The 23682-nt window shown below is 46.3% G+C and overlaps 1 protein-coding gene across 2 annotated transcripts in view; it reads right to left on the bottom strand.

Annotated features, from left to right (window-relative positions):
- Positions 1-5856: 5856 nt before the first annotated feature.
- LOC124042697 (stathmin-2-like) overlaps positions 5857-23682 on the bottom strand; it is a 23139-nt gene continuing 5313 nt past the window's right edge. The window contains exons 2-5 of one of the 2 annotated variants that reach the window (XM_046360786.1): positions 8033-8128; positions 7722-7897; positions 7234-7425; positions 5857-6993 (exon numbers count right to left, since the gene is read on the bottom strand). In XM_046360786.1, coding sequence (XP_046216742.1) covers positions 6934-6993; positions 7234-7425; positions 7722-7897; positions 8033-8128 — 524 coding nt within the window. In that variant the 3' untranslated portion in view covers positions 5857-6933. Of the gene's footprint in view, positions 6994-7233; positions 7426-7721; positions 7901-8032; positions 8129-23682 lie in introns of both variants that reach the window. The other variant, XM_046360785.1, reaches the window with a different exon arrangement.

A 23682-nucleotide genomic window follows, 5' to 3' on the forward strand; every position in this document is an offset into this window, starting at 1 on the left:
ACCAAAAATTAAAGTTAAAGAATGGGATTAAGTAAGTGGCTCAGATGGAACTATGCAAGCAGTACATACATCTCCTTTAAATGTTGATATTTGTCTCTCTTATTAGAGGAATCACAGTGATAACAGATTAATCAGTTGTATAAATAAACAAAATACCTGACATTTTATTCCAATTTGAACTTTGCTGTGCTTTTTAATGGTTTAAAGCGCAGTGATAGACATTTGGGTGACGACTATACCAAAAATCCTACATTGTTTTTCTATTGGAATTTGGTTGTGCTTTTAGATGCTTAAAAGCATAGTGATTAACACATTGTCAATCCAACTAACTTTGGGCTGTGTTTTTGAGTATGTGACTACAGGTTGTAATCTCATTTATCAACGTCTCAACCAAATATTACCCAATTTTCCACGTAGAAATGATGTGGTGTGCCCAGTGGGAATAATCCCTGTTCCTGTCTCTATCTCTGTCTCTGTCCCTGTGGTGTTCTCTGCTGTGCTGTGACAGTCAACGCCCGGCATCAACCACAGCCTCTGGGTCTCTTTCTGTGGCCTCTCTGAGTGTACAGGAAGCTATTAACAACGAGGGGATATCCTGAACAATGGCAGCCTGGCGGGCCCTACCGGGTGGGAGTGGGAAGAGGGGGAGGAGGGGGAGAGAGGAGGACAGAGAGAGAGAGGGGAAACAGAGGGTAGTGTGGGGAGAGAGGGAGGGGAGGAGGGAGGAGGACATAGAGAGAGAGGAGAGACAGAGGGTAGTGTGGGGGGCAGGGAATGGCGAGATGGAGAGGGGAGAGAGGGGAGAGGTAGGAGAGAGAGAGCAGACAGTGCTGCTTTGTCCCAGAGCCACGATTACAGCCCACTCTCCTCCCGGTGTGCTTGACTCCCACGCTAAGTTACTTGTGCTGGGCTGCCCGTCAGAGGAATGATAAAACAGCTTCCTCCTTTCATCGACGCTCAGCCAAATGATCTTCTCTCTCTCCCACACCCTTTCCCTCCCTCTTTCGCTCTTTCTGTCTCCATCTATCCTCATTATCGTTTTTCCTGTGTTTCGTTTGCCCGACTTGAAAGGTGATTCTCACCAGTAACAATGGGGGAAGAGTCTACACTACAGTCTGGTGTTTTCTTATGTAATCCCTCAAACCAATGATGGACTTCAATCAATCAATCACATTTATTTATAAAGCCCTTTTTACATCAGCAAATGTCACAAACTGCTATACAGAAACCCAGCCTAAAACCCCAAACAGCAAGCAATGCAGATGTAGAAGTACGGTGGCTAGGAAAAACTCCCTAGAAAGGCAGGAACCTAGGAAGAAACCTAGAGAGGAACCAGGCTCTGAGGGGTGGCCAGTCCTCTTCTGGCTGTGCCGGGTGGAGATTATAGCAGAACATGGCCAAGATGTTCAAACGTTCATAGATTACCAGCAGGGTCAAATAATAATAATCACAGTGGTTGTAGAGGGTGCAACAGGTCAGCATCTCAGGAGTAAATGTTAGTTGGATTTTCATAGCTGAGCATTCAGAGTCTGAGACATCAGGTGCGGTAGAGAGAGAGAGTAGAAAACAGCAGGTCTGGGACAAGGTAGCACATCCGGTGAACAGGTCAGGGTTCCAAAGCCGCAGGCAGAACAGTTGAAACTGGAGCAGCAGCAAGACCTACTACCCTGAGACAAGGCTGAGTGTAGCCCACGAAGATCTCCCCCACCGCATGAGACCGAGGGGGCGCAAAACCGGACAGGAAGATCACGTCAGTGACTCAACCCACTCAAGTGACGCACCCCTCCTAGGGATGGCATGGAAGAGCTCTAGTAAGCCAGTGACTCAGCCCCTGTAATAGGGTCAGAGGCAGAGAATCCAAGCGGAGAGAGGAGAACCGGCCAGGCAGAGACAGCAAGGGTGGTTCGTTGCTCCAGTGGCTTTCCGTTCACTTTCACACCCCTGGGCCAAACTACACTCAATCATAGGACCTACTGAAGAGATTCGTTTTCAGTAAATATTTAAAGGGCGAGACCGAGTCTGCGTCTCACATGGATAGGCAGACCATTCCATAAAAATCGAGCTTTATAGGAGAAAGCCCTGCTTCCAGCTGTTTGCTTAGAAATTCTAGGGACAGTAAGGAGGCCTGCGTCTTGTGACCGTAGCGTACGTGTAGGTATGTACGGCAGGACCAAATCAGAGAGATGGGTAGGAGCAAGTCCATGTAATGCTTTGTATGTTAGCAGTAAAACCTTGAAATCAGCCCTTGCAGGGCTGGAAGTCAGTGTAGAGAGGCTAGCACTCGAGTAATATGATTACATTTTGGGGTTCTAGTCAGGATTCTAGCAGCTATGTTTAGCACTAACTTTATTTAGTGCGTCATCCAGGTAGCCAGAAAGTAGAGCATTGCAGTAGTCCAATCGAGAAGTGACAAATGAATAGATGACCTTTTCTGCATCATTTGTGGACAAAAAGTTTCAGATTTTTGCAATGTTACGAAGATATTTCAAGAATATCCTTGAAATATTCTTGATATGTTTGTCAAAAGAGAGATCAGGGTCCAGAGTAACGCTGAGGTCCTTCACAGTTTCATTTGAGACGACTGTACAACCATCAAGATAGATTTTAAGATTTTACAGAAGATCGCTTTGTTTTTTTGGGACCTAGAACTAGCATCTCTGTTTGGTCCGAGTTTAAAAGTAAAACATTTGCCGCCATCAACTTCCTGTCTGAAACACAGGCTTCCAGGGAGGGAAATGTTGGGGCTTCACCATGTTTCATCGAAATGTACAGCTGTGTGTCATCCACATAGCAAGTGGAAGTTAACATGATGTTTCTGAATGACATCACCAAGAGGTGAAATATATAGTGAAAACAATAGTGGTCCTGAAACGGAACACAGAAACGTACAGTTGATTTGTCAGAGGACAAAACATCCACAGAGATAAACTGATATCTTTCCGACAGATAAGATCTGAACTTGTCTGTGTAGACCGATTTGGGTTTCCAACCTCTCCAAAAGAATGGTGATCGATGGTATCAAAAGCAGCACTAAGGTCTAGGAGAACGAGGACAGATGTAGAACCTTGGTCTGACGCCATTAAAAGGTCATTTACCACCTTTCACAAGTGCAGCCTCAGTGCTATGATGGGGTCTAAAACCAGACTGAAGCGTTTCTTATACATTGTTTGTCTTCAGGAAGGCAGTCGGTTGCTGCTCAACAGCTTTTTCAAAAAATGTTGAGAGGAATGGGAGATTTGATATAGGTCGATAATGTTTTATATTTTCTGGGTCAAGGTTTGGCTTTTTCAAGAGAGGCTTTATTACTGCCAATTTTAGTGAGTTTGGTACACATCCAGTGGATAGAGAGCCGTTTATTATGTTCAACATAGGAGGGCCAAGCACAGGAAGCAGCTCTTTCAGTAGTTTATTTGGAATAGGGTCCAGTATGCAGGTTTAGAGGCCTTGACTATTTTCATGAATGTGTCAAGAGATATATGATTAAAAAACTTGAGTGTCTCCATGGATTCTAGGTCCTGGTAGTGTTGTGCAGTCAACTGGACAACTGAGCTTTGGAGAAATACGCAGATTCAAAGAGGAATCTGGAACTTGCCTTCTTGTACGGCAGTGTTACAGCACTGCCAACTGTGATCTTTTGTCCCCACCTGCTGGTCATATGTGACTCTACAACTGTGGGAGACCACCTATTCTCCTTTGTCTCTTCCATATTTTGTTTTATTTCTCAAAACTAATTCAGAGACAGAAATAAACATTCTAGGATAATACAGATATAAATATTTCTTTTCATTGGTCCTTTGAATTATTTTTGTCATATTCAAAGGCAATAAAACAAAAAAGAATAAGAACAAACAAAGCCAATATCATTCACAGAACCCCAAACCTTTAATTACCACAGCTTGCTCACAAAGATATATGTGGAGGGGAAAAACACACAAACAGGAAGAGAGAGAGAGACAGCCAGGTTCATCACCACTGACAGGACGCTGTGATGTCACAGACAGGACGCTGTGATGTCAACAGGACCCTGTGATGTCCCAGACAGGACCCTGTGATGTCCCAGACAGGACCCTGTGATGTCCCAGACAGGACCCTGTGACGTCACAGACAGGAGGCTGTGAAGTCACAGACAGGACCCTGTGATGTCGCAGACAGGACCCTGTGATGTCCCAGACAGGACCCTGTGATGTCACAGACAGGACCCTGTGATGTCCCAGACAGGACCCTGTGACGTCACAGACAGGAGGCTGTGAAGTCGCAGACAGGACCCTGTGATGTCACAGACAGGACCCTGTGATGTCACAGACAGGAAGTTGCGATGTCGCAGACAGGACGCTGTGATGTCATTAGTATGTGATGGACAGTTGGATATACAGCAACCTCCTGTCTGGTATAATTAAGGTCTAAACCAGAGAAACAGCACAGGCGCACACACATCCACCCACCCCTACTGAAACATACACACTCTCACACACATCCACCCACACCTACTGAAACATACACACTCTCTCACACACATCCACCCACCCCTACTGAAACATACACACTCTCACACACATCCACCCACACCTACTGAAACATACACACTCTCTCACACACATCCACCCACCCCTACTGAAACATACACACTCTCACACACATCCACCCACACCTACTGAAACATACACACTCTCACACACATCCACCCACCCCTACTGAAACATACACACTCTCACACACATCCACCCACACCTACTGAAACATACACACTCTCACACACATCCACCCACCCCTACTGAAACATACACACTCTCACACACATCCACCCACCCCTACTGAAACATACACACTCTCACACACATCCACCCACACCTACTGAAACATACACACTCTCACACACATCCACCCACACCTACTGAAACATACACACTCTCTCACACACATCCACCCACCCCTACTGAAACATACACACTCTCTCACACACCCTTACTGAAACATACACACTCTCTCACACACATCCACCCACCCCTACTGAAACATACACACTCTCTCACACACCCTTACTGAAACATACACACTCTCTCACACACCCTTACTAAAACATACACACTCTCTCACACACCCTTACTGAAACATACACTCTCTCACACACCCTTACTGAAACATACACACTCTCTCACACACATCCACCCACCCCTACTGAAACATACACACTCTCTCACACACCCTTACTGAAACATACACACTCTCTCACACACCCTTACTGAAACATACACACTCTCTCACACACCCTTACTGAAACATACACACTCTCTCACACACATCCACCCACCCCTACTGAAACATACACACTCTCTCACACACCCTTACTGAAACATACACTCTCTCACACACCCTTACTGAAACATACACACTCTCTCACACACATCCACCCACCCCTACTGAAACATACACACTCTCTCACACACCCTTACTGAAACATACACACTCTCTCACACACCCTTACTGAAACATACACACTCTCTCACACACATCCACCCACCCCTACTGAAACATACACACTCTCTCACACACCCTTACTGAAACATACACACTCTCTCACACACCCTTACTGAAACATGCACCCTTTGTCTTGCATTGTCATGTCAGGATCTTCTAGATGTTATTATATGTCTGTGTGTTGGTTGTTTTCTTGTGTCTTAATGTTGCCTACTTGTTCTCCTGTGCCATAGTTTGCCGTACACAGTTAAGATACGACGGTACAATGACTCATTCTCAATAGTGAGAGAGTCAAACTATGATTCTCCATAGAGAGTGAAACCTCCGTAAGTAGCATTTGGCTTGGTTCCTCTGTGGCACAACATGAAAGAGCTGAGAGGGCCCATTAGCCTATTTAAGGACATGGATGTTACTTAGTGATCTACCATTGCTTAAACGTTAACCGCTATATGAGCTTGTAGCATTCTAGGCACGATTACATTATCTATACGTCTAAGATGGTACATACAGTACATGCTGAGAGAGTGATTGACAGATGACGCAAGGGGGTCTTGGGAACGAGAAAGGACCATAACACCCCTCTGTGACATCACGGTATGAACCAAGGATGTCATGTGACTTCTGCGATGCCCAACTGACAGAATTCAGCAAGCTCCTCTTAAACGACATGTCATGTTTGCCAAATTCCTCAGTCTGTGTATGTGCGTGTGTGTGCGCTTGCATGTGTGTGAATGAACTACTCTATGCATGAGAGTGGGAGATCAGAGAGACAGACAGGAGAGAATCGTCTCATAAAAGCTGTAGTATTCTCCTAATGTCTAGCTAGTCGCTCTCCTGGAAGTCAATGAGCAGCCTGTATTTTCATCATCCCCACACTGACTGACTGACTGACTGACTGACTGACTGACTGACTGACTGACACAGAAACAGACATGGTCAGAAAACGCACGTCGGCTAGCTGGCGAACAACAACACAGAAGCCTTATAGTACGAGAGAAACTGCAAACGATTTTTGTTTGAGAAAAATAAATAAATAAATAAAAGTACATCCATAGATAGAGAAAATGCTAAAATGGCACACTGCAATACTTCTGCTGTACTATCCTACTGTATATAACAAAAAAATAAGTATTTACAAAAAACAATACCGACTATAACTTGGTTGGCTTTTCATCTTTTCTTTTTTTCAGCATTTGAAATCGAGCAAAAACATTATTTATTAGGGAGGAGTGGGTGACATTTTGGTCATTTTTTTTGCAATCCCCCCATTTGCTAATGCTGTTGGTGTGGGGTGCCGGTGGGTCCTCCTCCTCACTCTGGGGGGGGGGGGTCTTCTGACGCTGGGGGTGCTGTAGAAGTGGGGTTGTCAGGGGAGTCCCTTGGGAGGGGGCGGAGGAGTACAGGGTACAGGAGGGTGGCTGTAGGGGGGTACGATGGTTTGTGGCGCCCCTCGCCTGCTCACGCTGTCAGCTCTTCCCTCAGCTCTTTGTTCCTGCGCACCACCTGGGCATGCCTCTCCTGAGGACAACACAGAGAGAGACGCTGCCATGTTGGACACCTCTGAATACTGACCCCGGCCCTGAGACTCTCTGGTTCAAGTCTGTCAATTTACGCTTCCCTTTCAGCTGACATATTCAACTACAATGGCCAGTGTTTCATCCGGGAATGATGCTCGAAGCACCTACCGACAAATATTTGTCCACTCCCCTGGTCTTGCTGTCTCCACCTACCATCTTTCCCACCAAACTCTATTCTCACCTTCTCCTGCAGGCGCTCCATGATGGAGGCCAGGTAGGCCTGGCGGTTCTCCTTGATCTGCTCCATCTTCATGGTCAGCTTCTCCTCTGCCATCTTGCTGAAGTTGCTGTTCTCCTCCATGGCCTTCATCACCACGTCTCTCTCGTGCTCCCGCTTTTCTGCCAGGGCCCTGAGAACCTGGGCCTCCTGGGACTGAAGCGGTGATAGAACAGAATAGAGTAGAATATCATTGAAAAAAGTAGAATAGAACAGAATAGAGTAGAATGCAGGATAATCCAAGATACAAGGTGGGAACGAGAGGGTAATAATTAGTTTTAGTGCCTTTGCCTGATGAATATGATCATTGCTTAGTAATTAAGTATAACAGTCAAAGTCTAAGCCAAGCCAACGTATAGGCTAAGAAGGATAGGACAAAGTGTCATATGCTAGCATGATTCAGGCTGAAACAGTGACGGAATTAAGTTGTCCGCTTATGCTAACGGACTCACTCTCCTCCGGTCCTCAGCGGCCTCCAGCTTCTTCTGGATGTCCTCCAGAGAGACATCCTTCTTAGGGGGCGAGGTGACGCAGTGGGCTGCGTCCGACACCGGAGAGGGGGGCTTCAGGATCACCTCGAAGGCCTGGCCAGAGGCACGCTTGTTGATGGGCTTCACCTCCATGCCTGCTACTAGAAGAAGGAGATGGACAGAGGGAACCCACAGAGGGAAACTCTAAATCCTGCCTTTGTAGTGATAATATTACCGCAAATCAAACTTTCACTTTTGTTTTTAATTGCCTCTTGGTTGCCTTTGCTGTTTACCTTGGAACTCTCCCACCAGGTTGTTGCGTGTCTCTGGGTACAGGCAGGAGCAGAGGAGAGACAGGACAGACATCTCCTTCATCTTCTCTTTGTACGCTGTGGAGAACACACACACACGCACACACACACAGACAGACAGACAGACAGTTATCCTACTTTCTCCTCCTCATAAATTATCATATCACATTGCATCGCCATCTTTAGATGTTCAGGAAAATAAATATTCAGCAAATCCTTAAAAATAAAAGAACGCATGATCATCAAAGGCGGTCTAGTCTGGTGAGAAGAATCAGCTTGAGGTTTCTAAGCCCCATTTCATTGGGCTTTGTTTGTGCAGACTGTGAAGGGAAGTGGGATGTGTGTGTGTGTGTGTGTCAGGTTGCGCCCCTTGTTAACTAAAGCAACTAAGTATAATATACAATAATATACAATGGTCCCTAATCTGTTTGGTCAGGTTCTTCAACAGCTTCATATTAAACACAATGTGTCTAGCGCCTATCACGCGCAAAGTCAAGGAGCACTGGAACGTTTCCATCAAACACTTAAGTCTTTGTTGAGAGCTTATTGTACTGAGATGGATAAGGATTGGGAGGAGGGGTTGCCTTGGTTACTGTTAGCCGCTAGGGAAGTTTCACAGGAGAGCACAGGTTTCAGTCCAAATGACCTTGTGTTTGGACATAGGGTGCGTGGACTTTTATCTGTTCTCCAGGATGACTGGAAGTCTCCCGAGCCTCCTCAGTCCCTGTGTTCGTATGTGTGTGATTTCCGGCGACGGCTGTATGCCGCTGGTGAAATGGCTAAAGAGAAGTTATCATCTTCACAGGATAGGATGAAGGGCATATTTGATCGCCGAACTGAGCCTCGTCACTTTAGTCCAGGTGACCAGGTTCTTGCTCTGCTGCCAATTGTTGGTTCTCCTTTTCAAGCCAAGTTTCAAGGTCCATATACAGTGGTGCGCCAGTACACTGAGCAAAATTATCTAGTTGCCACTCCAGAACGGAGGAAAGCACACCAGCTGTGCCATGTAAATCTGTTAAAACCCTATTATGCACGTTCCTCTGAGACTGAACAGTGGGATTCTACAGAGGACGGTAAACCTGTTCTTTTGGCTGATACCGTTGTTTCCTTGGGTTCTTGTCGTGCTAGATCTGTGCATGAGGAGGAAGATGTTCCTGGTCCTGACGATTGTATATTGCAGGGTAGATTGAAAAATTCAGAAACACTGGATATTTTAGACAGTCTTCTCACTCACCTACCTGTTGATGAGCGGAAAGAGATGGTTGGTCTGATTCAGAGATTTCCAGGTTTATTTTCTGATACACCTACACGTACAAACTTAATAGAACATGATATTGACATTGGAGGTGCTGACCCCATTCGTCAGCGGTTCTATAGAGTTTCTTCAGAGAAACTACGTTGTCTGGATGCTGAGGTCAAGTACATGCTGGAGAGTAAGATAGCAGAGCCTTCTTTCTCCAGTTGGGCTTCTCCCTGTATCTTGGTCAGTAAACCGGATGGAACAAACCGTTTTTGTACGGACTACAGTAAGGTAAACAGTGTCACAAAGCCAGATTCATTTCCTCTTCCTCGGATGGAGGACTGTGTTGATCAAGTCGGTGCAGCTAAGTTTGTGAGCAAATTTGACCTGTTAAAAGGCTATTGGCAGGTGCCACTGACGAGTAGGGCACGTGAAATCTCTGCCTTTATTACACCCTTTGGTCTGTACTCGTATTCAGTTATGAGTTTCGGTCTGCGCAATGCACCTGCCACTTTTCAGCGACTTATGAACAGGGTTGTCGCCGGTCTGACCGGTGCGCTGTTTATTTGGACGATGTAGTGATCTATGCAGATACTTGGGAAGAACATCTGTCCCGTATTCAAGCCTTGTTTGAACGTCTGGCTGCAGGTCGCCTCACAATCAATCTGGCAAAATGTGAGTTTGCTCAGGCGACCGTTACATACCTTGGAAAAGTGGTTGGGCAGGGTGAAGTGCGTCCTGTTCGGGCTAAAGTGGTGGCTATTGATGCTTTTCCACCACCAACTACTAAAAAGGAACTGATGCGTTTCTTGGGCATGATTGGTTATTACCGTAGTTTTTGTAATAACTTCTCTACTGTGGTCGCTCCCTTGACAGATATGCTGAAAGCTAAGGCTGTTTACGTTTGGTCTACTCGTTGTCAACACGCTTTTGAAGATTCAAAGAGGTTGCTTACCTCAACTCCAGTGCTGGCTGCTCCTCGCATGGATTTGTCATTTACCTTGCAGGTGGATGCTAGTCATGTGGGGGCAGGTGCAGTTTTGCTGCAAGCAGATGTGTCTGGGATTGAGAAGCCTGTTAGTTTCTTTTCTAAAAAGTTTAACGATTATCAGTTGAACTATTCGGTTATTGAAAAGGAAGCGCTAGCACTCATTTGGGCGCTACAACACTTCGAAGTGTATGTCGGGTCGGGGGTAGTACCTATTGTGGTCTACACCGACCATAACCCCCTCACTTTTTTGAGGTCCATGATGTGTCCAAACCAGAGGATAATGCGATGGTGTTTATTTTTACAATCATTCCATCTCGATGTGAGGCACATCCGGGGGACTGAAAACGTGATTGCTGATGCGCTCTCTCGTGCGCCCTGTTCCTAATGTTTACGTGACTAACCATTGTTTCGTATTGTCATGTTCTCTCTGTCCTGTCTGCTCCCTCCTGGTCTTGTTTTCTTTCCTCTTAAATGTTGCTTCCTGTGCGAAGGTTGCTGAGGTCTGGGGAGGAGGTTGGCTGGGGCAAATTGTAAGTGTGAACACGTAAACCCTCATCAATTTGGGACGCAGAGGCCTGTGTCAATTTGGGACGCAGAGGCCTGTGTCAATTTGGGACGCAGAGGCCTGTGTCAATTTGGGACGCAGAGGCCTGTGTCAATTTGGGACGTGTCAATTTGGGAGGCTGGTATGTTGTTCCGGGGTCCTTGTTGGTCCCCGGTTTTATGGGGGAATGTGACGACCCTCCCACTCTGTCTGCCGTATTCTGTCTTTGTTCTTGTTTTCTTATTAGGATGCCGGTGGGCGGAGTTGAGAGGGTCGTCAGCTACATGGGAAACACCTGGGCCAGGTGTCTCCCAGGATAAATAGACCTCTTCAACATTCATGGAGGAGACTCTCTCCATGCAGACACCTGTTGTAGATTGTGGTGTGGTTCTTGGTGGCTTTTTGTTTGTTTGCTTTGGCACCTTTCAACACCCTGCATTATCACATTCATGCATGCAAAACACTCACTTACACTACGGACTACTGATTACACACACCATTGGATATTTTCCTTAGTTGATTTAGTTAATAAATATATCTTTTGTTACTCCTTATCTCCACGTTGTCTCCCTTTGTTACGGGCTTTGAGCCGGTTCGTGACAAGTATATCCAATGGTGTGTGTAATCAGTAGTCCGTAGTGTAAGTGAGTGTTTTGCATGCATGAATGTGATAATGCAGGGTGTTGAAAGGTGCCAAAGCAAACAAACAAAAGGCCACCAAGAACCACACCACAATCTACAACAGGTGTCTGCATGGAGAGAGTCTCCTCCATGAATGTTGAAGAGGTCTATTTATCCTGGGAGACACCTGGCCCAGGTGTTTCCCATGTAGCTGACGACCCTCTCAACTCCGCCCACCGGCATCCTAATAAGAAAACAAGAACAAAGACAGAATACGGCAGACAGAGTGGGAGGGTCGTCACATTCCCCCCATAAAACCGGGGACCAACAAGGACCCCGGAACAACATACCAGCCTCCCGCGTCCCAAATTGACACAGGCCTCTGCGTCCCAAATTGACACAGGCCTCTGCGTCCCAAATTGACACAGGCCTCTGCGTCCCAAATTGACACAGGCCTCTGCGTCCCAAATTGACACAGGCCTCTGCGTCCCAAATTGACACAGGCCTCTGCGCCCCAAATTGACACAGGCCTCTGCGCCCCAAATTGACACAGGCCTCTGCGCCCCAAATTGACACAGGCCTCTGTGCCCCAAATTGATGAGGGTTTACGTGTTCACACTTACAATTTGCCCCAGCCAACCTCCTCCCCAGACCTCAGCAACCTTCGCACAGGAAGCAACATTTAAGAGGAAAGAAAACAAGACCAGGAGGGAGCAGACAGGACAGAGAGAACATGACAATACGAAACAATGGTTAGTCACGTAAACATTAGGAACAGGGCGCACGAGAGAGCGCATCAGCAATCACGTTTTCAGTCCCCCGGATGTGCCTCACATCGAGATGGAATGATTGTAAAAATAAACACCATCGCATTATCCTCTGGTTTGGACATCATGGACCTCAAAAAAGTGAGGGGGTTATGGTCGGTGTAGACCACAATAGGTACTACCCCGACCCGACATACACTTCTGAAGTGTTGTAGCGCCCAAATGAGTGCTAGCGCTTCCTTTTCAATAACCGAATAGTTCAACTGATAATCGTTAAACTTTTTAGAAAAGAAACTAACAGGCTTCTCAATCCCAGACACATCTGCTTGCAGCAAAACTGCACCTGCCCCCACATGACTAGCATCCACCTGCAAGGTAAATGACAAATCCATGCGAGGAGCAGCCAGCACTGGAGTTGAGGTAAGCAACCTCTTTGAATCTTCAAAAGCGTGTTGACAACGAGTAGACCAAACGTAAACAGCCTTAGCTTTCAGCATATCTGTCAAGGGAGCGACCACAGTAGAGAAGTTATTACAAAAACTACGGTAATAACCAATCATGCCCAAGAAACGCATCAGTTCCTTTTTAGTAGTTGGTGGTGGAAAAGCATCAATAGCCACCACTTTAGCCCGAACAGGACGCACTTCACCCTGCCCAACCACTTTTCCAAGGTATGTAACGGTCGCCTGAGCAAACTCACATTTTGCCAGATTGATTGTGAGGCGACCTGCAGCCAGACGTTCAAACAAGGCTTGAATACGGGACAGATGTTCTTCCCAAGTATCTGCATAGATCACTACATCGTCCAAATAAACAGCGCACCCGGTCAGACCGGCGACAACCCTGTTCATAAGTCGCTGAAAAGTGGCAGGTGCATTGCGCAGACCGAAACTCATAACTGAATACGAGTACAGACCAAAGGGTGTAATAAAGGCAGAGATTTCACGTGCCCTACTCGTCAGTGGCACCTGCCAATAGCCTTTTAACAGGTCAAATTTGCTCACAAACTTAGCTGCACCGACTTGATCAACACAGTCCTCCATGCAGACACCTGTTGTAGATTCTGTTGTGGTTCTTGGTGGCCTTTTGTTTGTTTGCTTTGGCACCTTTCATCACCCTGCATTATCACATTCATGCATGCAAAACACTCACTTACACTACGGATTACTGATTACACACACCATTGTATATTATACTTAGTTACTTATTTAATAAATATAGATTTTGCTACTCCTTATCTCCACGTTGTCTCCCTTTGTTACGGGCTTTGAGCCGGTTCGTGACAAGTGGGTGTGTGTAATCAGTAGTCCGTAGTGTAAGTGAGTGTTTTGCATGCATGAATGTGATAATGCAGGGTGTTGAAAGGTGCCAAAGCAAACAAACAAAAGGCCACCAAGAACCACACCACAATCTACAACAGGTGTCTGCATGGAGAGAGTCTCCTCCATGAATGTTGAAGAGGTCTATTTATCCTGGGAGACACCTGGCCCAGGTGTTTCCCATGTAGCTGACGACCCTCTCAACTCCGCCCACCGGCATCCTAATAAGAAAACAAGAACAAAGACAGAATACGGCAGACAGAGTGGGAGGGTCGTCACATTCCCCACCATAAAACCGGGGACCAACAAGGACCCCGGAACAACATACCAGCCTCCCGCGTCCCAAATTGACACAGGCCTCTGTGTCCCAAATTGACACAGGCCTCTGCGTCCCAAATTGACACAGGCCTCTGCGTCCCAAATTGACACAGGCCTCTGCGTCCCAAATTGACACAGGCCTCTGCGTCCCAAATTGACACAGGCCTCTGCGTCCCAAATTGACACAGGCCTCTGCGTCCCAAATTGACACAGGCCTCTGCGTCCCAAATTGACACAGGCCTCTGCGTCCCAAATTGACACAGGCCTCTGCGTCCCAAATTGACACAGGCCTCTGTCCCAAATTGACACAGCCTCTGTGCCCCAAATTGATGAGGGTTTACGTGTTCACACTTACAATTTGCCCCAGCCAACCTCCTCCCCAGACCTCAGCAACCTTCGCACAGGAAGCAACATTTAAGAGGAAAGAAAACAAGACCAGGAGGGAGCAGACAGGACAGAGAGAACATGACAATACGAAACAATGGTCAGTCACGTAAACATTAGGAACAGGGCGCACGAGAGAGCGCATCAACAATCACGTTTTCAGTCCCCCGGATGTGCCTCACATCGAGATGGAATGATTGTAAAAATAAACACCATCGCATTATCCTCTGGTTTGGACACATCATGGACCTCAAAAAAGTGGGGGGGTTATGGTCGGTGTAGACCACAATAGGTACTACCCCCGACCCGACATACACTTCGAAGTGTTGTAGCGCCCAAATGAGTGCTAGCGCTTCCTTTTCAATAACCGAATAGTTCAACTGATAATCGTTAAACTTTTTAGAAAAGAAACTAACAGGCCTCTCAATCCCAGACACATCTGCTTGCAGCAAAACTGCACCTGCCCCCACATGACTAGCATCCACCTGCAAGGTAAATGACAAATCCATGCAAGGAGCAGCCAGCACTGGAGTTGAGGTAAGCAACCTCTTTGAATCTTCAAAAGCGTGTTGACAACGAGTAGACCAAACGTAAACAGCCTTAGCTTTCAGCATATCTGTCAAGGGAGCGACCACAGTAGAGAAGTTATTACAAAAACTACGGTAATAACCAATCATGCCCAAGAAACGCATCAGTTCCTTTTTAGTAGTTGGTGGTGGAAAAGCATCAATAGCCACCACTTTAGCCCGAACAGGACGCACTTCACCCTGCCCAACCACTTTTCCAAGGTATGTAACGGTCGCCTGAGCAAACTCACATTTTGCCAGATTGATTGCGGCGACCCGCAGCCAGACGTTCAAACAAGGCTTGAATACGGGACAGATGTTCTTCCCAAGTATCTGCATAGATCACTACATCGTCCAAATAAACAGCGCACCCGGTCAGACCGGCGACAACCCTGTTCATAAGTCGCTGAAAAGTGGCAGGTGCATTGCGCAGACCGAAACTCATAACTGAATACGAGTACAGACCAAAGGGTGTAATAAAGGCAGAGATTTCACGTGCCCTACTCGTCAGTGGCACCTGCCAATAGCCTTTTAACAGGTCAAATTTGCTCACAAACTTAGCTGCACCGACTTGATCTACACAGTCCTCCATCCGAGGAAGAGGAAATGAATCTGGCTTTGTGACACTGTTTACCTTACTGTAGTCCGTACAAAAACGGTTTGTTCCATCCGGTTTACTGACCAAGATACAGGGAGAAGCCCAACTGGAGAAAGAATGCTCTGCTATCTTACTCTCCAGCATGTACTTGACCTCAGCATCCAGACAACGTAGTTTCTCTGAAGAAACTCTATAGAACCGCTGACGAATGGGGTCAGCACCTCCAATGTCAATATCATGTTCTATTAAGTTTGTACGTGTAGGTGTATCAGAAAATAAACCTGGAAATCTCTGAATCAGACCAACCATCTCTTTCCGCTCATCAACAGGTAGGTGAGTGAGAAGACTGTCTAAAATATCCAGTGTTTCTGAATTTTTCAATCTACCCTGCAATATACAATCGTCAGGACCAGGAACATCTTCCTCCTCATGCACAGATCTAGCACGACAAGAACCCAAGGAAACAACGGTATCAGCCAAAAGAACAGGTTTACCGTCCTCTGTAGAATCCCACTGTTCAGTCTCAGAGGAACGTGCATAATAGGGTTTTAACAGATTTACATGGCACAGCTGGTGTGCTTTCCTCCGTTCTGGAGTGGCAACTAGATAATTTTGCTCAGTGTACTGGCGCACCACTGTATATGGACCTTGAAACTTGGCTTGAAAAGGAGAACCAACAATTGGCAGCAGAGCAAGAACCTGGTCACCTGGACTAAAGTGACGAGGCTCAGTTCGGCGATCAAATATGCCCTTCATCCTCTCCTGTGAAGATGATAACTTCTCTTTAGCCATTTCACCAGCGGCATACAGCCGTCGCCGGAAATCACACACATACGAACACAGGGACTGAGGAGGCTCGGGAGACTTCCAGTCATCCTGGAGAACAGATAAAAGTCCACGCACCCTATGTCCAAACACAAGGTCATTTGGACTGAAACCTGTGCTCTCCTGTGAAACTTCCCTAGCGGCTAACAGTAACCAAGGCAACCCCTCCTCCCAATCCTTATCCATCTCAGTACAATAAGCTCTCAACAAAGACTTAAGTGTTTGATGGAAACGTTCCAGTGCTCCTTGACTTTGCGCGTGATAGGCGCTAGACACATTGTGTTTAATATGGAGCTGTTGAAGAACCTGACCAAACAGATTAGAGGTCAAATTAGATCCTTGATCACTCTGAATGACCTTAGGGATTCCAAACAATGAGAGAAACTGAGTCAAAGCTTTTAACACCGATTTAGTCGTGATAGATCGGAGAGGATAGGCAGCAGGAAACCTAGTGGTCTGACACATAACAGTGAACAGGTAACTGCTACCCTTTTTAGAACGAGGCAGAGGACCCACACAGTCAATAATCAGATACTCAAAAGGTTGGCTGAGTACAGGAATAGGAAAAAATGGTACTGGTTTAATAGCTTGATTAGGCTTACCAGTTAATTGACAGGTGTGACAAGTTTTGATAAAATCAGAAACATCCCTCTTTAATCTAGGCCAAAAGAAATGTCTTAATATGCGATTGTAGGTTTTCCTCACCCCCATATGTCCAGCAACGTCACTGTGAGAAGTTTCCAACACCAACTCACAAAGCTTAACTGGTACAACAACCTGACTAATTGCCTCCCCCAGAAAAACACTATCATGAGACACCCACTTTCTCATCAGGACATCCTCTTGGAGAAAATAGCCATGGGCGACATCTCCCAACTGTTCTATAGGCACAATTTGATCACGCAACTCTTCCAACGTGCGGTCATCCCGTTGAGCATTGATTAGATCTGAGCGGGTTACAGATAACGGGATAACAGGGAAAACAGTGACATACTTTGTATTATTAGCATTAGTCGGCGCAGTGACTAGTTCGCCACGGCTCATAGAACGTGTCACTGCACACGCAGAGAACACCTCTGGGAAACTCTGTACACTCTCATCAGGAATCCCAACAAATGACGGCTTAGTGGAAACCACTAGAGATGGAAACACGACTGGCCATACATGCTCACCTGCTAAGTTATTCCCAAGGATAACGTCGATACCCTCAATAGGCAACGAAGGACGCACCCCCACAACAACTTCACCCTTCACCAGCCCACAATCCAACATCAGTTTATGCAATGGAACTGACAGAGTGTTCAAACCTATTCCCCTAATTAGAACACTATTCCCCGAATCAGTCTCAGCAGAAAAGGGTAACACAGACTCCAACACAAATGATTCAGAGGCACCTGTGTCTCTCAGGATCTTCACTGGCACTAGGTCTTTACTTCCTAACATAGACACAAAACCTTCTGTAATGAAAGGTAAATAGTCTGGATCAATATGGACTTTCACATTCTCCTGGGCCTGAGGAAATGAGTCAAGAATGAACTGATGTGGAACAGGTGCAGCTAACGCAGCAGGCTTAGATTTAGCGTAAGCACCCTTTGACCTGAGAAGTGGACATTCGTTTTTCCAATGACCTGAACCTTGACAGTAGTGACACTCCTGCCCAAAGTCAGCCTTACCATGGGAGTCAGGTTCAACCCTAGTTGAATAGAACTCTGCCCGAGAACCAAAGTATCTCGGTGAGCGAAGCCCAAATCTATCCGAACGCCCCCACTCTTTCCGAATACGGGGTTTTGCAAAGACACTTTTGTGAGTCAACACATACTCGTCCGCCAAAACCGCAGCTTCAGCAACATTCTTTACTTTCTGTTCATTAATATAAGTGGCAATACGATCAGGAATTGTGTCCTTAAATTGCTCTAACATAATCAGATCACACAGCCCTTGGAAAGTCACAACTGCAGAGGCAGAACACCAGCGATTAAACTGTAAAGATAACTGTCGCGCAAACTCAACATGAGTCTGGTTATCGTCCCTTTTTAAAGTTCTAAATCGTTGGCGGTAAGCCTCAGGGACCAATTCATAAATCTGTAACACAGCTGTTTTAACTTTATCATAACTGGCACTGTCGTGTACACTAAGAGCTGAATATGCTTCCTGCGCTTTACCAGTCAGCACACACTGCAACATTAAAGTGCGGTCAGAATCAGGCCAACTCCTAGCGTCAGCAACCCGCTCAAACAATGAAAAGAATGTCTCGGGGTCCCTTTCATTAAACCGAGGCAATAACCGCAAGTTCCCAACAATATCAAATGTCTCTGGGGCACGACCAAAAGCGGAACTACCCCTAGGTAAATCTGGGTCACCTTCCCAAAACAAACTCTCCCCTGAGATCTTTCCTTCCCTAACCAACTCTATACGTTCTTGTTGCAACTTGATTTTAGCACGCTCCATATCTTGTTTAAATGCCAATTCCTTTTCATATTTCACACGATCATGCTCTAGCTTCTCACGATCATGCTGCCGATCATGCTCTAGCTTCTCACGATCATGCTCTAGCTGTAACAAAAGCAGTTCTTTCTGCTGTTCAAAAAGAAGGCTACTAGGACTAACCGATGGAATGGCCATTGTAACGTTATGGGGAGACAACAAATCCTCAGCAGAGGCTGGCCCGGTGGTAACTTCAAGAATACCACTCTCCATCAGATTGGCTTTCAATATCAACCTAATAGAATTCTTTAGACGTTTATCACTAATCTCAACCTTGTAGTGTTCCGCGACCTTCAACAGCTGTTCTTTAGTACCTAAATCTAACAATTCCTCTGATGGAGAGCGAATGAACTTATCTACATAAGACGCCATAATCACACACAAAAAATTCTCGCTCTTCCCTTCTGCTGAGCACACCAGAACACAACCCGAGAATTGACAATCACCCTGAGCACCACAGAAGAGAGATGAGATATGGAGCTTCCCCAAAACCTACAATAACTCAACCCTAGTCTTCGTGCAGATTTGCGGTGGGAATTTACGCACTGTAGCCCGCTGGCAAGGAAATAGAACTCCCCAGCATGCTGGCAAATTCCACCAAGCCACGGATGTGCCCCCGAGACAACTGCTCAGTCCACAGACACCACACAAAAATAACAAACATTAACCATGCCCAACATATTCCAAAAAATGAAACACGTTCTCAGGGGAAAAAGGCTATAGCTCCGGGTAGCAAGTTCCACTACCCTACCCAAATCTCCCACCGAGGTACACAGCAGATTACTCACTTCAGACTGACGTCCCAACAGAAAGTAGAACAAGAGTTCAGGCTAGGCAGGGCCTGGAAACTAACCATTATACTCTCTCCAACGCAGCACACAAACCAAACAACAAAGGCAACCAATACTGGGCCGATCACACTCAAACACCATATTCAAACTAAACACGTTCCACGGTCTCCCAAACCAATAGTTCAAAGATCCCGGATGAGCCCCCACTTGTCACGAACCGGCTCAAAGCCCGTAACAAAGGGAGACAACGTGGAGATAAGGAGTAACAAAAGATATATTTATTAACTAAAGCAACTAAGGAAAATATCCAATGGTGTGTGTAATCAGTAGTCCGTAGTGTAAGTGAGTGTTTTGCATGCATGAATGTGATAATGCAGGGTGTTGAAAGGTGCCAAAGCACACAAACAAAAGGCCACCAAGAACCACACCACAATCTACAACAGGTGTCTGCATGGAGAGAGTCTCCTCCATGAATGTTGAAGAGGTCTATTTATCCTGGGAGACACCTGGCCCAGGTGTTTCCCATGTAGCTGACGACCCTCTCAACTCTGCCCACCGGCATCCTAATAAGGAAACAAGAACAAAGACAGAATACGGCAGACAGAGTGGGAGGGTCGTCACAGTGTGTGTGTGTGTGTGTGTGTGTGTGTGTGTGTGTGTGTGTGTGTGTGTGTGTGTGTGTGTGTGTGTGTGTGTGTGTGTGTGTGTGTGTGTGTGTGTGTGTGTGTGTGCGCGTGCGTGCGCGTGCGTGCGTGTGACCTCCTATGCTCTGATCGCCACAGCGGTCGACCTGCTCCCCACAGGATTCATTCTCCAAATTGGTCGACCACCTCCCAACAGGATTCATTCCCCACAGTGGTCGACCACCTCCCAACAGGATTCATTCCCCACAGTGGTCGACCACCTCCCCACAGAATTCATTCTCCACAGTGGTCGACCACCTCCCCACAGGATTCATTCTCCACAGTGGTCGACCACCTCCCAACAGGATTCATTCTCCACAGTGGTCGACCACCTCCCAACAGGATTCATTCTCCACAGTGGTCGACCACCTCCCCACAGGATACATTCCCCACAGTGGTCGACCACCTCCCCACAGGATTCATTCTCCACAGTGGTCGACCACCTCCCCACAGGATTCATTCTCCACAGTGGTCGACCACCTCCCAACAGGATTCATTCTCCACAGTGGTCGACCACCTCCCAACAGGATTCATTCTCCACAGTGGTCGACCACCTCCCCACAGGATTCATTCTCCACAGTGGTCGACCACCTCCCCACAGGATTAATTCTCTACAGCGGTCGACCACCTCCCAACAGGATTCATTCTCTACAGCGGTCGACCACCTCCCAACAGGATTCATTCTCCACAGTGGTCGACCACCTCCCCACAGGATTCATTCTCTACAGCGGTCGACCACCTCCCCACAGGATTCATTCTCCACAGCGGTCGACCACCTCCCCACAGGATTCATTCTCTACAGCGGTCGACCACCTCCCAACAGGATTCATTCTCCACAGCGGTCGACCACCTCCCCACAGGATTCATTCTCCACAGTGGTCGACCACCTCCCAACAGGATTCATTCTCTACAGCGGTCGACCACCTCCCCACAGGATTCGTTCTCCACAGTGGTCGACCACCTCCCAACAGGATTCATTCTCCACAGTGGTCGACCACCTCCCCACAGGATTCATTCATCATCAGCTATGCATTTCATTTTAGCGTATTATTTATTCACTTAGCTAGCAGAGTCTGTCGCTAGCACTGGTAACATCCAACAGCCATGTAACAGTAGGGACAGCACCAGCAGGCATACTGATTATGGCTGATGTTGCTGAAAGCTACTAGCCTGTTCCAGAATCCAAATTGAATTGTTCTGCCATCATTACTTTTTTTTTTAAATATTTTATTTTAGCATTTTCCTATTAAGAACATTCAAAACAAAAGTGAGAAGATATTAGACAACATTAGAACTAAGTGACAGTAACAGACATGTTACAAAAAATAATAATAATAATAATAATAATAATTATATATACAAACATACAATAAATAAGTCATAATAAAGAGTAAAATAAAAAATAATAATAATAATAATTATATATACAAACATACAATAAATAAGTCATAATAAAGAGTAAAATAAAAAATAATAATAATGAGACATTGGATCGTATGGTCACCTGCCGTAGGCTACATATTATACATTACGTGTGAAACATTATATAAGGATTATATATAGATTCAATCAATGTGATGTGGGGGGAGGTTCTCCATATAGTCAATAAAAGGTTGTCAAATTCTGTAAAATGTCTCTAACTTGTTCCTCAAGCAGTAAGTGATTTTCTCCAAAGGGATACAGCTATTAACTTCCGAAAGCCACATTGCAACTGGCAGGGAGGAATCCAATTTCCATTTCAAGGCAATACATTTCTTGGCAATCGCTAGCAATATTTCTGTTAGCTTTATAGTATGGCTTTGCCTAAGATTGGTGTTAGTAAAGTTACCCAGTAGACAGACCTCCGGGTCTAAAGGGAATGCAACCCCATGAATTGAGGATATGGTATCGCATACCCCCTGCCAGAAACCGTGTAGTTTTTGGTATGATGGTCAAAGACAGACAACGGTAAATTGACTTTATATCCAGAGAAAGAACTATAACACTGTAATATGTTCTGTAAGTGAGAGAGGGAATGTTCTGGGTTTGTTAGAAATAAGATAAGGTCATCCACAAAAAGTGATAACTTATGGGTATGGGGGCCCACCTCAAAGCCATGTATGTCAGAGCACGTTCTCATAGCCTCAGCCAACGGTTCGATGGCGAGGGCAAAGAGGTGGGGGCTAATTGGGCAATCTTGTCTGTTCCCCCTATAGAGAGGGAAAGAGGAGGAAGTAATCCCATTGGTAGCAATCCCAGCTTTAGGAGATTTGTAGAGTGATTTTATCAAGTTTACAAACACATTACCTAAACCAAACTTTTTTGCGTTTTTGTCATGGGGGAGCAGAGAGAGCAGAGAGTAGAGAGGAGGACTGGGTTAGCTCTCTATGACAGGTGTGTTAGGTGTGTTAACAACTCCTTTCCAGAAGATGTGGAGGAGAAAAGGGGGACTGGGTTAACCCCTCCCATAGAGGAGAAAAGGGGGACTGGGTTAAGCCCTCCTATAGAGGAGAAAAGGGGGACTGGGTTAAGCCCTCCTATAGAGGAGAAAAGGGGGACTGGGTTAAGCCCTCCTATAGAGGAGAAAAGGGGGACTGGGTTAAGCCCTCCTATAGAGGAGAAAAGGGGGACTGGGTTAAGCCCTCCTATAGAGGAGAAAAGGGGGACTGGGTTAAGCCCTCCTATAGAGGAGAAAAGGGAGACTGGGTTAACCCCTCCTATAGAGGAGAAAAGGGAGACTGGGTTAACCCCTCCTATAGAGGAGAAAAGGGGGACTGGGTTAAGCCCTCCTATAGAGGAGAAAAAGAAAGGGGAAAAGGGGGATGTGAAGAGGAGGAGGCTGATTTGGGCTGGCTAACTCCCACAGGTGATTGAGGGTCCTCAGGGAAGGCAAATGGAGGCTGCTGCGTTCAGTGGAGCGGTGGAGGGGATTTTTATTTGTAATTACCGGACCAGACCATCTCTACTGGTGGGTGGTGGAAGTGTGTGTAGGCGTGTGTGTGTGTGTGTGCGCATCTGTGCTTAAGTGTGTGTGTGTGTGTGTGTGTGTGTGTGTGTGTGTGTGTGTGTGTGTGTGTGTGTGTGTGTGTGTGTGTGTGTGTGTGTGTGTGTGTGTGTGTGTGTGTGTGTGTGTGTGTGTGTGTGTGTGTGTGTGTGTGTGTGTACAAGTGCATGCATGTGTGTGGTGTGAGTAGGTTCACACACACACACACCACTCTAACAGACCTGTGCTGCCTGGGAACCACAGGCAGCAGCCATTTTCCCTTCAGGACAACTCAGCTTGTCAGTGATGTCAGTGATGTGAACAATTGGTGGTTCAGTGGAGCAGATCATGCAGGTTAAGTGCTTATTGAGCAGGTCAGAAGATAACCGCGGCTGGTAGCTGTCAGCCTGTTCTCGCCCTGGCCAGCTGTGTGTTTTGGTGTTTAGGGAATGTTGTCAACAGATTTATACTGGAAAAGATATGTACATTAAATTAATTTGTTCAACGGTTTGACCCAATTCTAAACAACATGTTATTCT

The sequence above is a fragment of the Oncorhynchus gorbuscha genome, linkage group LG09 (assembly GCF_021184085.1).
Source record: "Oncorhynchus gorbuscha isolate QuinsamMale2020 ecotype Even-year linkage group LG09, OgorEven_v1.0, whole genome shotgun sequence".
NCBI lineage: Eukaryota > Metazoa > Chordata > Actinopteri > Salmoniformes > Salmonidae > Oncorhynchus > Oncorhynchus gorbuscha.